The 15,358-nt window shown below is 36.7% G+C and overlaps 1 protein-coding gene across 2 annotated transcripts in view; it reads left to right on the top strand.

Moving 5' to 3' along the window:
* Positions 1 to 221: 221 nt before the first annotated feature.
* LOC123310549 (tyrosine-protein phosphatase 10D) overlaps positions 222 to 15,358 on the top strand; it is a 488,577-nt gene continuing 473,440 nt past the window's right edge. For both annotated transcript variants that reach the window (XM_044894063.1, XM_044894062.1), the window contains exon 1: positions 222 to 548. In XM_044894063.1, the coding sequence (XP_044749998.1) occupies positions 501 to 548 (48 nt within the window). In that variant the 5' untranslated portion in view covers positions 222 to 500. The remainder of the gene's footprint in view (positions 549 to 15,358) is intronic.

Here is a 15,358-nt window from a genome sequence, read left to right as displayed (position 1 = left end):
TTTTTATCCACTCATTCAAGAGGAAAATTAACCAAACAGCGAAATTTCCATAAATGGCTATTTTTAGCGGCGCTCCGCTACAGGTGTTGATTTCGAATCCATATTTATGATACTCAACAACAATCTCCCGAATTTCATCAACTTTCATTTTTATAATATCCACAGGGATTTCTCACTTGGTAAGTCTGGCAACGTTAGAAACGTTCACAAACCGGATGGAGTTCCACACTGCCAACCAACATTCCATTTCTTCGGTTCAGTTTTCAGTTTACCACGAAACTTGTATTGTGCGGTGAGAGAAACTTAGGTTCAAATCATGGTGTGTTGAAAGTTTATGTGCGTGTATTTTTGTAGTCTTCGCGGAACTTGGTACATGTGCATATCCAAAAGGTCGATGATGACTAGCTCTCCATGTGTACTTCACCAACTTTGCATGAATTCGTTTGTTATTTAGATACCCGCTTTTTTCATATTCATCGTAATTTTGTGTTGTTATTATAATGTTCAATGCGTGTACGTTTGTTGTTTCTCTCCTGGGAATTCTAGAGGTACGTGTTAATGTAGTAAAGGATCATCGTTCTACCTAGACTAGCTTTTTCCACATCTTTTATCCTCAGTACCTAACTAATGACATAGTTTTTTCGAACTTTCTATGTATGACTGATTTGCATTCAAATGAATGGTATTGTTCTCCTTTGTAGTGTCTATTCATCTTTAACTTTTACTCAAATGTCTTAATAAAGATACTCAAACTAACCCACTTGTTACTTCTTTGCTTCTCCTCAACATTCTGCTCCATATTTGTACAGTACTGATGTATATCATATTTCTAGAATATAGGAATGGATATTGATAGTGATAGCTGTATTATTGTTGTATAATACAATAGCTTGATTGCGATTTTATTGCTTTTCGAAAATCCGTTGCTCAATTATTATTACACAGGGTGAGTCGGGAGGAACGGACCAAAGTCCAGGTGTGTATTATACACGTAAAAATAATTTCAAAAAATCCATATGTTCTTATACGATTCTCATTTTTTTTCAAAATGTAGCGTAATTACAAACAAACAAAATTTCCTACATTAACATGATTTCAATCATAGCGCTGTTTCAACAAATGTTCAAAAATACCGCCATTAATCTCTAAGTACTATACTTCGTCTGCGAAGGGCTCTTGTTGCTTTTTTAAGTGATTAATGTTTTTATTCGACAAGCACTGCCGCATTTCTAATACGTCGAATTAGGGCCTCTCGGGTGTCGACTTTCACTTTGTACACTTCATTTTTAAGCCAGACATACAAACAATAGTCCAGTGGTGTGAGATCTGGAGATCTTGAGGGAAACTAATTGGACCACCGCGACCAATCAGTACTTCTGGAAACTCTAAATATTTAAAACATTTTAATGAGAATCGTATAAGAACATATGGGTTTTTTGAAACTATTTTTACGTATATAATACACACCTGGAGTTTGGTCCGTTCCTCCTGACTCACCCTGTATAGGTAATAGTAGTTATTTTCCTATCAAGTGCGGAAAGTGTTTACCCGGACTCTGTTTCGCATCGTTCGGGCAACGGCAGTTACGTACGGGCAAAATACTTTCCGCAAGAATATTTTTTTCTACAAACGCGTGAAATATATGAATATTTCCATTTTACGAAACAGATCAAATTTGATTTGATTAATTCATATACAGGGGGTTTCCAAATTAGACGAGAACCTTGGAGGAGGTGCTACTATCACTCATTTGCTGTCGTTTGAGCCATATTTAATGATAACCAAAAATCAACAGTTTCCGAGATATTTGACTTCTTATGATTTTCACAAAAATGTCTCAACTTACTTCAGTTTTCGTCAATTTTTTCTACGTTGACCAAGTTTGGTTGTAATTTTGGATTATTTTCATCAGAAAGAGATATGATACGTATGAAAAAATCAAAATTATCGTGTTATAGTGATGTTGAAAAAGAATTGATATGATTTACAATTTGGTATATGAAGAGAAAAAAATCAATTTCTAATATCAATTTGCCTGAAACTTCCGAATTCCACAATTCATGTATGAAAACATTATTTTAAAAACTTGCCAAATTACTTCTTTATTCCTTAAAAAAGTTTTCGTTAGAATACAGTCACTAGTTTCGTTTTAGCTTTTTTTATACGTATAATATCTTTTTCTGATGAAAATAATCCAAAATTATAATTAAACTTGGTCAACGTAGCTAAAATTGACGAAAAATTAAGAAAGGTGAGAAATTTTTTGAAAAACACAAGAACTCAAATATCTCGGAAATTGTTGATTTTTAGTTATCAATAAATATGGCTCAAACGACAACAAATGAGTGATACTAACACCCCCTCCAAGGTTCACGTCTAATTTGGAAATACCCTGTATAATGACAGACGTAATTCTGCATGTCGTTGAGGCATATGATAGAAGTTAATTCACCCCATAATATTTGCGTGCAGGAATAGCAGGCGGTTTTCCGCACCTTTTGGGAAAGTGACACCTTCCAACTTGAGATGAGTGCTGGAAAAAGATTGAACCTCGGATTGAACGCAAGTGTTGAAAGAGATACTTTTCCGCAAGAGGTGGCAAGAACCCCGCTCCGCGTCGTTCGGTCAAGCTGTCGAGTGGGGAAAAGGTACTTTTCCCATTAGTTAGGAACAATATTTTTTCTACCAGCGTAAATAAAATACTCTCACAGAGAGTTCCGCGGTAAACTTATCGTCTTAAAACTGACGTTAGACCTTATGAGAAATTATATTTTTGATCGAAATGGGTTGTTACCAACATGGTGAACATGACCTACAGGGTGAAATATTTTGTTGATCATAAAGTACCCCCCCCCCCCACCAACCCTCCGAAGTTGAATTATCCTGATACAGTAAAAAGTATAAGAAATATCTTAGAGCAAGGATTAACTACCTTCATATTATTCCAATAAGAAAAAGGGTTGATAGGTTTCAGGATGAATCAAACAAAAACCAATTCATTAATTCGCTGACGTTTCGGTTTATTTGAAACCTTCTTCAAAGGAGCTGAAAAGGAGTAATAAACAAATAAAAAATTGGCACTGAGCAATCGTACAGTTGAATATATACAAAGTAAATAAAAATACACATATATAAATTTGAGCAATAAGAATGTTACAGGTCCACAGTCTATAAATAAACAAGAATATAGCCTCATTTTTCAACTGGCAAAGGTGGAATAACTCACATTACTGGTTGGTTCTATTGGTCATAACGTTTCTGTTTAGAATACATTGAAAAAAATCCTTAGAGAGATAAACATTTTCTTCCAAACGCAGTCGTAAAAAGGAAAAAGGTAAAAAAGACTGACATAAAATTCAACTGTTTCCTGCTATCTGTCATCTATTACGATGACAACAAAAAAAATGGATATAAATCACTTCCTATTTATTTTTGGGATTAAATTCAAATATGTTGTATAGAGGTTCGCAATATCACTCCTCTTATTTACTGAATATCTATTTCTCTTTATAGATATCATTTCATGAAAAAGTCTTTTGCTTAGGTATCGTTGCATTTCTAAAATTTTGACATGGTCGAACCTGAACGAATGAAGTTGTTCACTTACATGATCTACAAAGGCTGTTATATTTTTTTTTTAAGTGTTGGATTATATACATTAGCCCTAGACAGGGAGTCTAGGGGCTGAGCGACAACTCAGCTCAGCCAAGTGAAGCCAAAATAATTTGTAGTTCCCTATCTCATTCGTAGAGAACGCAACTCGAAGACACCTTATCTCGAAAAAATATCCATTGTCCAGTGACCATCTGTGAATAGTCGAACTAAACCGCAGTATATCATCATGGTTGAACTGTAAGAAATGCGAGCCGTACTTTTCAATTTTACAGATTGAGGGCTAATGCTATTTCGATTGAGCCACTGTTATGTTATCTCCACTGATGGAAAAATACTTAAAAATGACCCCTGTTATGTTATTATGTTGAAAGAATTTTTTTCTTCTAGTTACAATAAGCTTCGTTAGAATGTCTGAAGTTATAACGAAACATTTAGCTTTTGTCGAAATAAGAAACAAACAAGGCATAGGTGCAATTTATATTTATTTGAGCATTAAGAATATTTTCTTGGTAAACCCATTATTACAACATATTGTTATGTGTGTTTACAAAGAATATATTGAATAAAATTGGGTTCTACCTCTGAATGATGAATACGATGATAATATTTTCAAGAAAATTTCAATCAATGAGAATTTTTATACACAACAGGCTATAAAGGAAAAAAATGACAGAAAATTATTTTTACTCGAGTGTCGGCAACCAGAGATCAATCAAATCTAGAAACTATAAATACAAACTTGACTGAAAAAAGAAAAGCGATAACAATGTTTTCTGTCTCTTAGTCGGGAAAATACTGATTCTCTGGATAAGGTTTTAATAACCTGAAACAGTCGATTCACAATGTCGTCGAGTGGGAAGGTTGTGTCGAGCGAGTCTCATCGACTAATAATCCCTGAATGTGTCTGCTGTAAGCGAACAATTGTATTACAAAGTGTAATAATTGTCCTACCATCCCGGTTGTGCAAATAAGATTGAAAAGTGCTGTGATATGAGTATAACTCTGGTAATTTGTCTCCGATGTCTGACATTACAGATAAAGGCGAAAGGTATAATATATCTAGGGAATCTACCCAAATAGACCTGATGAAAATAATCTGTGAATTGGAAGCGAAGAACTCATTACTGCAGGAGAATAAGTCTCTTTTGAGATTCAAGATTTCAACACTCGAAGGTGAAGTTCTGGAGAAAAATGCCGAGATTGATGTGATGAGTCAGTCTCCGCTACTGTAACCGATGTTCCTGGTGGTTCGAGTACGTTAAATGTTGCGGTTGCTGAAACTTCCACTCAAGCGAAGCCAGTTTCAAAACATTCAAAACGGAATGTTTTGAATAAACCTGCTGTGAGGTAGGATAATCAAACTCAAGATAGTATTAGATTGCAAATTGATGTCGTTTCTCACAAAAAGTCAATTCGAAAACATATTCGCACACTAGTTGTTGGAAACTGTTCCGAAAACCTGTCCGTTGAGGGCATTGGAAGGTTCAGCATCTTTCATGTTTCAAATCTCCTCCTTCGTACAGTGTGAGAAGCTCATCTCAAAGTATCCAAACAGTTATTCACCGCTCAAGGTGGTCATTCCAAGCTCTGAATATGAAAAGGCACTGAATGGATCAAATTGGCCTAACAACACTAACATTCATAGTTTTTTCATCCCAAAAGGGTGAATCGTCCAACAGACTAGATGATTCTGAAATTAATAAATTGCGACTTCTACAGCTAAACGTACAGTACGTTCCAATAAATTGGAAAACCTGAAATTACTTCTAGCTGAAAATGTTCCTGATATTGTGAGTGCTGTTGAGCAGAGTGAAAACTCTGTGCGTGTCGAATTTTTCCGAAGAGATACATTGTGAAATGTGCGGAATTATTGTGATAACGAACGACATTCGGCTAGGAATTATAAGTGTTTATCGGCCGTGTTCCGGTAACTTCAAACTCAAATTTTTCAGTGTGCCTATCTAGAAGATGGTTATTATTTGGAATCGCCACATCGATGAATAGTGCTCTGTCCTCATCCTTATTGAGCAATATGAGGTCTGGTCTATTGTGGGCGAGATTGTGGGTTATTTTCCGGTATGTGAGAACCGTGCGATCCTAGTAGAGCTTGTGATGTTCATTTTCCAATACAGCATTCGGATGGTAATTGTAATAAGGAAACCTTTTTCGAACTTAGAAGTTGGCGTTTTAGTGCCAATTCTTGGTGAAGAATCTTGGCAACGGCATCATGTCTATTTTTGTACTCCGTGCCCGCGAACTTCTGACATCCCCCGGTGATGTGCTGGATAGTTTCATGTGTCGCAGAGCCATAACGACAGCTATCATCCGCCACTAAGGCATCCTTGGCGACATATTTCATGTAGTTTCTTGTTGGTATCACCTGATCCTGGGTGGCGAGCATGAAGCTTTCTTTCTCAGGAAACAACCTTCCGGAAGTCAACCAGTAGTTCGACGCAGATATGTCGACGTAATCATGGTTGACCTCGTTCTGGTGCCTTCCATGCAAAGGTTTGCCAATCAGTTTCTGCATTTTACTTTCTGCTGAGTGTTCGACGGTTTCCAAGTGGTCCTGCTGTAGCTTTAACGGTGTAGAACTATCAGCAAGACAAACTATTCGTTCTGATGAAGCAGCCTTGCTCTGGAAATATTTTCGAAGTCCTTCAATTTCCTGGGACATACGGTTGGACAAATCAACAATTCCTCTACCCCTAAGATGTCGTGGCAGCTCGGTCCGTTCTATTGAGCTTCTGGGGTGATGTTTATTGTGTTCAGTCAGCGTCGTCCTTATTTCACTCTGTAAGGCTGCTAAATCGGTGGTGGCCAAGAGATGATACCGAATGAGTAGCTCAGCGTCGAGCAAGCGTAGGTATTAACAGCTTTTATCAGATTCTTGCTGTTAAGGCCAGTTCTCATTATCCTTCTCAATATTCGGGTGAACTCCTCCGTTAGTTCTTCTTCATCTGGCTCTGATTGATTTTTCTTGCCTGTTTTATGCCCAGATACTTGTATATGTCTCCTTCCTTTAATGCGTCAATTTCTGCACCTTCCTTGAGTTTGAACGTACCATCTTCTATTTTATCTCTCGTTATGTTTAGTTCAGTCGACATTTTTCTAGTCAAAATTTGATTTTGATGTTTCCGAGAATCCTTCCACCATTTTTAGCATAGGTTGCATCTGTTTTTTGGTAGATGCGAAGAGTTTCATATCGTCCATGTAATGGAGATGATTCAGTTCCATCATAGTTCTACTGCCGCTTTTGATGGCAAATCCATAGTCCGTAGAATTCAATCTATGAGACAAGGGATTCAGGGCCATGCAGAACCACAGAGGGCTCAGCGAATTTCCTTGGAAAATTCCGCTTCTTATTATTGGAATAGTTCCTGTTGTGATGGAGCCATGTGCTGCTTTCATTTGAAGACTAGTACGCCAGGTTGACATGGCGTTTTTCAGGAACTCAACAATATTGGGATCCACCTTTTAAATGTTCAAGATAGTCAAGAGCCATTCGTGAGGTATGGAGTCGAATGCTTTCTTGTAGTCTATGTACGCAGCGTAAAGATTCCTTCGCTTGGAGAACGCTTGATTGCAGATAACTGAATCAATTATTAGCTGTTTTTTGCACCCACGGCTGTCTTTGTTGCATCGCGATGATGTTATTCCTTTCGCAATGGTTGGGAATTCATTTCGAAATGCACGATGTGATTAATTTTTACAATGTCTGAAATTCGAGTGTCAGGCCGTAGGAGTTGAATTGATGATGGCTCGATAAAATACAAAAACGCGGATTTGTCACATGTTGAGACTACTTTGTAGATGTTAAATATCATTGAAACAATTGATGATTATGAATGGAATCGATTGTTGGGCCGTAGGAACTCTAGAAATGAACTTTGAAAATTTCCACAGGTGACATAAGGGTATGTCGATAACATACAAAAACGGCTTTGTCACGCAACAGGATTTGCTTTTATATGTTACATGTGATACAAACAATTGATAATTATAAACGGAATCGATTGTCGGGCCGTAGGAACGCTAGACATGAACTTTGAAAATTTCCACAGGTGACATGAGGGTAGGTCGATACAATGCAAAAACAGCTTTGTCACCTAACGGGATTTGCTTTTATATGTCATATGTGATACAAACAATTGATAAAAAAACGGAATCGATTGTCGGGCCGTAGGAACGCTAGAAATTAACTTTGAAAATTTGCACAGGATATATGAGGGTATGTCGATAAAATACAAAAACAGCTTTGTCACGTAACGGGATTTGCTTTTATATGTTGTATGTAATACAAACAATTGATAATTATGAACGGAATCGATTGTCGGGCCGTAGGAACACTAGAAATTAACTTTGAAAATTTCCACAGGTGACATGGGGGTATGTCGATAAAATGCAAAAACAGCTTTGTCACGTGATGAATCTAATGAATTGTACAGGGTGGGCAAATTTCGATGTTTTAGCACTACAGCTTTTGAACCAGAGGAGATAGACAAAATCTGATACCCCATTCTCGTTCTCTTTTTCTGAGAAACTAACAAGAGTAGTAGTCATTTTTGGCCACCTTCTTTTGTTTTCGAGTTATAAGCGAAAATTGGAAAAATGGCGATTTCGAAATAAATTTATATCTCCGCTAATACTGATGATAGAGCTCTGAAATTGAAACATTATACAGGCACTTTTTTAAGTAGAATCCAGTGGCGTGCTTGCCTTTTCAGCAGGATTTTCAATTACGAAGCTATGACCCAAAGTTATGTTTTTTTAAATGGGAACACTAGATTTCTGTGCAATTTTTTGAAAGCTTAATTTTTACTGATTTCAAAAATATATAACATCATATGTTTTGCATCAATATAAATAATAAAAAATGGTCAAAAACCTTTTTTTCTCAATATTTCTATGGTTTCAACTTTTGACGAGCACAGAAAAATAGAGCTTCCTATAATAAGAGCAGTCTCCTTTCGGCAATGTCATTCTTTCTATGCTTTTTACCAATTTTCATAAAATTTGAATCTTAGAGAAATTGAGTAAGAAGCATAGAAATGAAAGGACTAATAGAAGGAGACTGTGGTAATAATAAGATGCTACATTTTTCTATTCTCAACGGAAGTTGAAACCATAGAAATATTGAGAAAAAAGGTTTTTGACCATTTTTTATTATTTATATTCATGCAAACCATATGATGTTATATATTTTTGAAATCAGTAAAAATTAAGCTTTTAAAAAATTGCACAGAAATCTAGTGTTCCCATTTAAAAAAACATAACTTTGGGTCATAGCTTCGTAATTAAAAATCCTGCTAAAAAGGCAAGCACGCCACTGGATTCTACTCAAAAAAGTGCCTGTAGAATGTTTCAATTTCAGAGCTCTATCATCAGTATTAGCGGAGATATAAATTTATTTCGAAATCGCCATTTTTCCAATTTTCGCTTATAACTCGAAAACAAAAGAAGGTGGCCAAAAATGACTACTACTCTTGTTAGTTTCTCAGAAAAAGAGAACGAGAATGGGGTATCAGATTTTGTCTATCTCCTCTGGTTCAAAAGCTGTAGTGCTAAAACATCGAAATTTGCCCACCCTGTACAATGAATCAAAGATCTTAGACATAAGGCAACTGTATTTCCTCGAATCGGTATTGGATACTTATGGTAAAAAAACCGAACTTACTTATATTGATCACCACCACAATACACGATCTAAGGTAAATGAAATACTTCGCACCCAATATGCCTCGAAAACAATATCCCAGAGGTTATTTGAGTACTTGGCCTGTAGACTGTATAATTTTCTTCCGGTGGATATTAGGCATTCGGTTTCTGCACCGATATTCAAGAGAAAGGTGAAGCTCTTTTTGATGGACCAACCTAGGCACATAATATCTAGCCTATTCAAATTTAGTTGAATGAACACTTGCTGCATTTTAGATTTGCCCTCCCAGTATGCTTGAACTAACTTTTTTTTTTATTGTGTATTACCTATGATGCCTTGTTTTTTTTGTTTCTTTTTGTATTGCTTGTGAAAGGGAATTTAATTTGATGGTTCACCTCACAGACAGGCTAAGCCTTTGTGGGAATATTCTTTATTTGTGGAGCATGTATTTAGAGTTTCTGCAAATAAAATTATTACTATTATTATTATATTAAATAAAATTTATTCGAAGGTGAAAGTACCGGGCCTAAATGACATAAAACATTAATTCGTCCGATTCGTTCATTATTGTTTCATAAAAGGAAATAAAAAGATCAAGGTTTTTCGAAAAAATAAATTTTAATAGTTATGTGTGTAATGAAGCAAATATACTTACGGATTATATTTTCCAAGAGGGTTTACATCATTTGTTTTTAAATTCAATATGTAATTTCAAAAGAATTCACAGCTCAACTTTGCATACTTTAAAACACTTTTTTACGAACACTCTGTATATGCTGAGGGTTTAAAATGAAGAAGGAATGAACAGAATTTAAAATAATTCAGAATCTCGGCAAAAGACAATAAATGTTATCACTGAAGGAATAAAAACAGGACCGCATTTCGAAAAAATGACATAAAATATGAATTCGTTCGGTTCCCATTTCCTTGTGACAAGTGTGCCATGCAACGTGAAAATTGAATTCCTTAGAATAAATTATGTAGTTTTTCATGGCAATAACGAGATTTCTGTAAGGGATGTAAAAAATATAGATTTTGGGGCTTGAGTGGAAAATCATAGTATTCTGAGTACTGCCCTGAAAATATTGATATTTCATAAACCGTTTGGAAGAGCTTTCTGAAATGAACAAACCCATAAAATTTGATCGAAATCGGACCTTGCATTCCAGAGTTATGGCTATTGCAAATATAGGTCAATGAATCACCCCGTATCTCCGAAAATAATAGCCCTAGGATACAAAATGAGCAAGTTTTCTGAAAGGCCTAGATGACCTGCATTCACCATTGGGCTATGGCCAACGACTCATGAAACACCCTGTATTTTATGATTTCTATGGATCAGACTCAGAGACAACCTCTCTGTCTCTTTGTCTCTGATCAGACTGGTTCGAATCGCGGCGGTACGAACGGATGCAAAAGAACGTAGTCTGCGGCCAACTTCATAGGCCACCGGCCACCCACCGTGTAGTGTGGTGTAGTGGGAAAGCCTGTATATTCTTCTGATGAAGAGCATAACAATATTTAACATCAAACAATAATTATAGCTTGCGGATGAGACACAGTTTTAGCAGAGGTTAGCGTCACAGGATATCATATACAATTTTGCGAAACGATAATTATGCACATTCTATGAAAATAATCAATTATGATAGAAATAAACATTGAATCACGGTTGACGTGGATTCCGTTTATCACTTACAAAATTTTCGACAGGTAACTAGCACAGTGAAATAGCAGCAAATCTTGATACGATCGGGTATCAAGGTGAACTTCTTGGTTGAAAGGATGTTTTGCCTCATGAGATATATTTCGCAAGAATAAAATTCAAGATTGATACCATACAAGTATGAATGAATCATTGCTCGTGATCAAGGAGAAAGTTCTGTTGTAGATTTATGTATCGAAGAAAGCTTTATATTTCTGACACAATCTACTGGGAAATGATCTTGTATCATGAAAGGAGTGTCATTAAGCTGACAACTCAACTTTGAAAGAATATTTATTTGTTTCTCATTTGTAAACGTCATTTTCCAAAAACACAATATTAATCAAGAATTTTTTTTTATCAAGTCACTAACTTGTAAAACTGACAGTTAACTTGCAAAATTTCTACAAGTTAGTAGTATTATTTACATTAGAAAATTTTGTTTTATGATCATATATGTTGAAAATCATGGTACAATTGTTATTTCCAGGAACACAGATTTTTGATGATGAAAGAGTTGATACTGATGATGATGAACTGATCTGTTGACTCAGAATCTGCTGAACTCGAGGACTGCATAACACTATTGTACTCTCCTTACTACCAAATAATTTGCTAGACATTTCGATTTTTTTGTTGACCGAATCATCGACATAACTCATCGCAATTTCGGTGCTCTTCCACCCGCCTGCACGCTTTAGTGCTAAAATATCTCCACCCGAATCCGCAACCATAGTGGCTCCAGTTCTGCGAAAAGAGTGGCCGGTGTATAACTCTGGGTCTTTTAAACCTAAATATTTCGCTATTTGCTTCGGGACACCACCAATAGTGTGCTGGCCAGCATTAAGGGAAATGCACTTTCCATGTCGGTATGTCAAAAAAAATCTTAGTCTTTCTGTTCCAGGAGGCCGAAGATTTACATATTTTCTGTATAACATGCAGGGCTTGAAGCTGCAGCCATAATCGGTTATGGTGAATCTTCTTGTTGTTAAATTTTTTGTTTGCCGCAATGTCACAATAACGTATTTTCCCATATCTTCTACATCATTCATGTTTAAGCAGAGAATTTCGTCACATCGACAACATCCAAAAATCCCAAATATTATTACAATTTTCGCCAGCAACCACTGGTCATAAGGAGCATGTAAAAGAAATTGTTCAGCCTCTTCTTTACTTAATACCTTGGCCTTTTTTAGCGTATAACGCTCATTTTTTCGTTTCAGAAACGCTATTACCTTTTGGAATCTGCAAATGACAACTAAACGTCATATTTTTCAATAAATTTTTTAAGGAAAACAAACCTGCGAACAGGGGCATTTTCTTTCATTTCCAAGAAGCTTTTCAGCATAGACCATTTTGCCCATGAAGTATTAGAGCTGAATCTAGCTGATCTAGTTGATTCAAGTCTCGATTCAAGTAGATCAACATAACATCTTCAGTTACCCCAATCACACTATTTTTGTTTTGCCACTTTTTGAAGTCGTCGTATTCTCGCTCGTACCTTGAAGCTGATTTTGCAGGTAATAAACTTGAAGCTACACTGCTGGCTGTCTCAATAATTTCTTTTGGTACATTCATTTTCGCTTTCGCCAAAACAAATTTGAAGAAAAATAAACAGACATGTTCGCTTCCATAGCTTACGACATTTGCGACAAATTATTGAGATTTTTTTGGAATTTATCTAACCTTTTTACAAATGATAAACAAATAAAATATAAAACAATACACGCAAGGTAACGGGTTTTACTGGCTCAAGGAGGTAACTGACTCGCCTGCGGCTCGTCAGTTCCATCCTCCATTCGCCAGTAAAAACCCTCTCACCTTGCTAGTAATGTAATATACTATTATCCTCCTGAACGTATTATTCAATTTTTAAGTATTTCAATTTTTTTGCGCTCTTTTCCTAAGAATTAGATTTCTATAATTCTGTCCACATGTCTGTTATTTTCGATTTTTGAGCCGAAAATGGTCTGCAACGATTGCAGTGGACTGGCTGAAGAATCCGTGGTCAAATTCAACCGTCTGTCCGTACGGCCGTAAACACTATAGAATATTACAAAGAGAAGAGCTAGAATGTTTTATGGCGGGTTTATGCACCGGTGTGAAGTGAGCAGCCATTAGCTAGCAGCCACTTGAGATCTAGTTGCCGTTCGACCAGTGGCGTCGGGTGCTTTTTTTTCCTTGACTATGCATGCGAAATCGATATTATTTAGATCTCGGAAATGAATGAATTCTTTAAAACCCGGAGAGTTTATTCATTGGAAGTTGAAGGGCTTTTTATAAATATAAAACGAATTTGAAACCATCTATTAATTTTGCTAGGGCTATTCTCGTTTTATTCAGTGTGCTCTTAGAAGAGGGCATGGAGATGGAAATTCACCCATACCGAATTTCAAACTCTTCACTAATTTTTTAGATTTAGTTTTGATTTTTTTGATTATGTGGTATAAGGATGAAATTCGCCCTTCCAAGTTCTGCAATTGAAAAAGCTTTCGGAATATCGTTCATTAGGGGTTTATCAGTACATACACCGAATTTCAAAACATATACTCATTTTTAAGATCTATTTTCGATTTATTCTGTGGACTATGAGAAGAGGGGGTGAAATTCTAACTTCTTGCAAATGAAAAAGCTCTCGGAATATCGTTTCTTGGGGCTTTATAAATATGTACACCGCATTTAAAACCATTTATTCATTTTTTAGACCTACTCACGATTTATTCAGTGGCGCTGAGAAGAGGGGGTGAAATTCACACTTCCAAGTTCTGTAATTGAAAAAGCTCTCAGAATATCGTCCTTGAGGGGTTTATCAATACGTACTTCTTCTTCTTGTGGTGCCAAATCCGTTGCGGACGTTGGCGATTAACATGGCCACTTTAACTTTATTCACTGCACTCCGAAACAGTTCTACCAAAGCAAGTCCGTACCATTTGCGCAAGTTATGCAACCATGAGTGTCTTCGTCTACCCGGTCCTCTTTTGCTGTCTGTTTTGCCCTGTAAGATGAGGTGCAGGATACGATACTTCTCATGACGCATTATGTGCCCAAGGTATTCCATTTTTCGTTTTTTAACAGTGAACAAGATCTCTTTCTGTTTACCGACTCTTCGCAGAACCTCCTCGTTGGTGATGTGATCGGTCCAGGATATTCGTAAAATGCGGCGGTATACCCACATTTCGAAGGCCTCCAATCTCTTCATCATTCGGTCTGTCATCGTCCATGCCTCTACCCCATATAACAGAATTGAAAATATGTAGCACTTAGCTAATTTGATTTTGGTCTTCAGGGATATATCTTTGCAGGTGAATAAAGGCTTCATGTTGTTGAACGCTGTACGAGCTTTTTCAATTCTTGCTCTTATCTCTATAGACTGGTCCCATTAAGAGTTCACTACTGATCCAAGATAGCAATATTTCTCAACCTGCTACACAAGTTCCGTGTTAAGTATCAGCTGTTCTGCATGTTGTTGTCGTTTACTGATAACCATCCATTTGGTTTTTGAAACATTAAGCTTCAATCCGTACTCTTCGCTGATGGTCTGAATCCTTCTCAGTAGATATTGAAGTTCCTCGATACTGCTGCCAAGTATTACGGTATCGTCGGCATATCGAATATTGTTTATTAGTTCGCCATTTAGTTTTATGCCCACTTCAGCATCATGTAATGCTTCCCTGAAGATTTCCTCTGAATATCGGTTGAACAGGAGGGGAGATAAAATGCAACCCTGGCGTACACCTTTCTTTATTTGGACCCTTTCAGTAGAGGAGTTACCTACTTTCACACACGCAGTTTGTCCCCAGTAGAGGTTGGCTATCATTCTTATATCTTTACTGTCAAGACCTACCTTTTTTAGTATGGATATGAGAAGTTCGTGTTTGACGCTATCGAAAGCCTTTGCAAAGTCAATAAAGCAGATGTAGATATATTTATTTGTGTCTCTGCAGCGTTGAATTAAAACTTGCAAGGCGAATATGGCGTCTCTGGTGCCGAGTGCATTACGAAAACCGATTTGCGAACAATCAATCTCAGAGTCACACTTTGCGTAGATTCTGTTCTGTATCACTTTTGTAAAGATCTTAGTTAAGTGGTTGATTAAACTTATCAGTCAATGTTGGTCGCAGGTTTTCGCATTTGGTCTCTTTGGTATAGTGATAAATGTGGAGTGCATCCAGTCTTCAGGTATTGCGCCAGTGTCGTAGATTTCGTTGAATAGGCTTGTCAGCATATCGAGGAAGCTTGGGATCGTCTCGCACATAATTTTAAGGATCTCAGCGTGAATACTATCTGGACCTGGGGTTTTATTATTTTTCATGGACATAATGGCCCTCTCAACCTCGCTCTTCAAGATTGGTAGTCCAGCTGTGACTTCACCTGGGTCA

Source organism: Coccinella septempunctata, chromosome 3 (assembly GCF_907165205.1).
Source record: "Coccinella septempunctata chromosome 3, icCocSept1.1, whole genome shotgun sequence".
Lineage (NCBI taxonomy): Eukaryota > Metazoa > Arthropoda > Insecta > Coleoptera > Coccinellidae > Coccinella > Coccinella septempunctata.
Note: the sequence above shows the minus strand (reverse complement) of the source record. Positions and strands in the feature narration are given on the sequence as shown.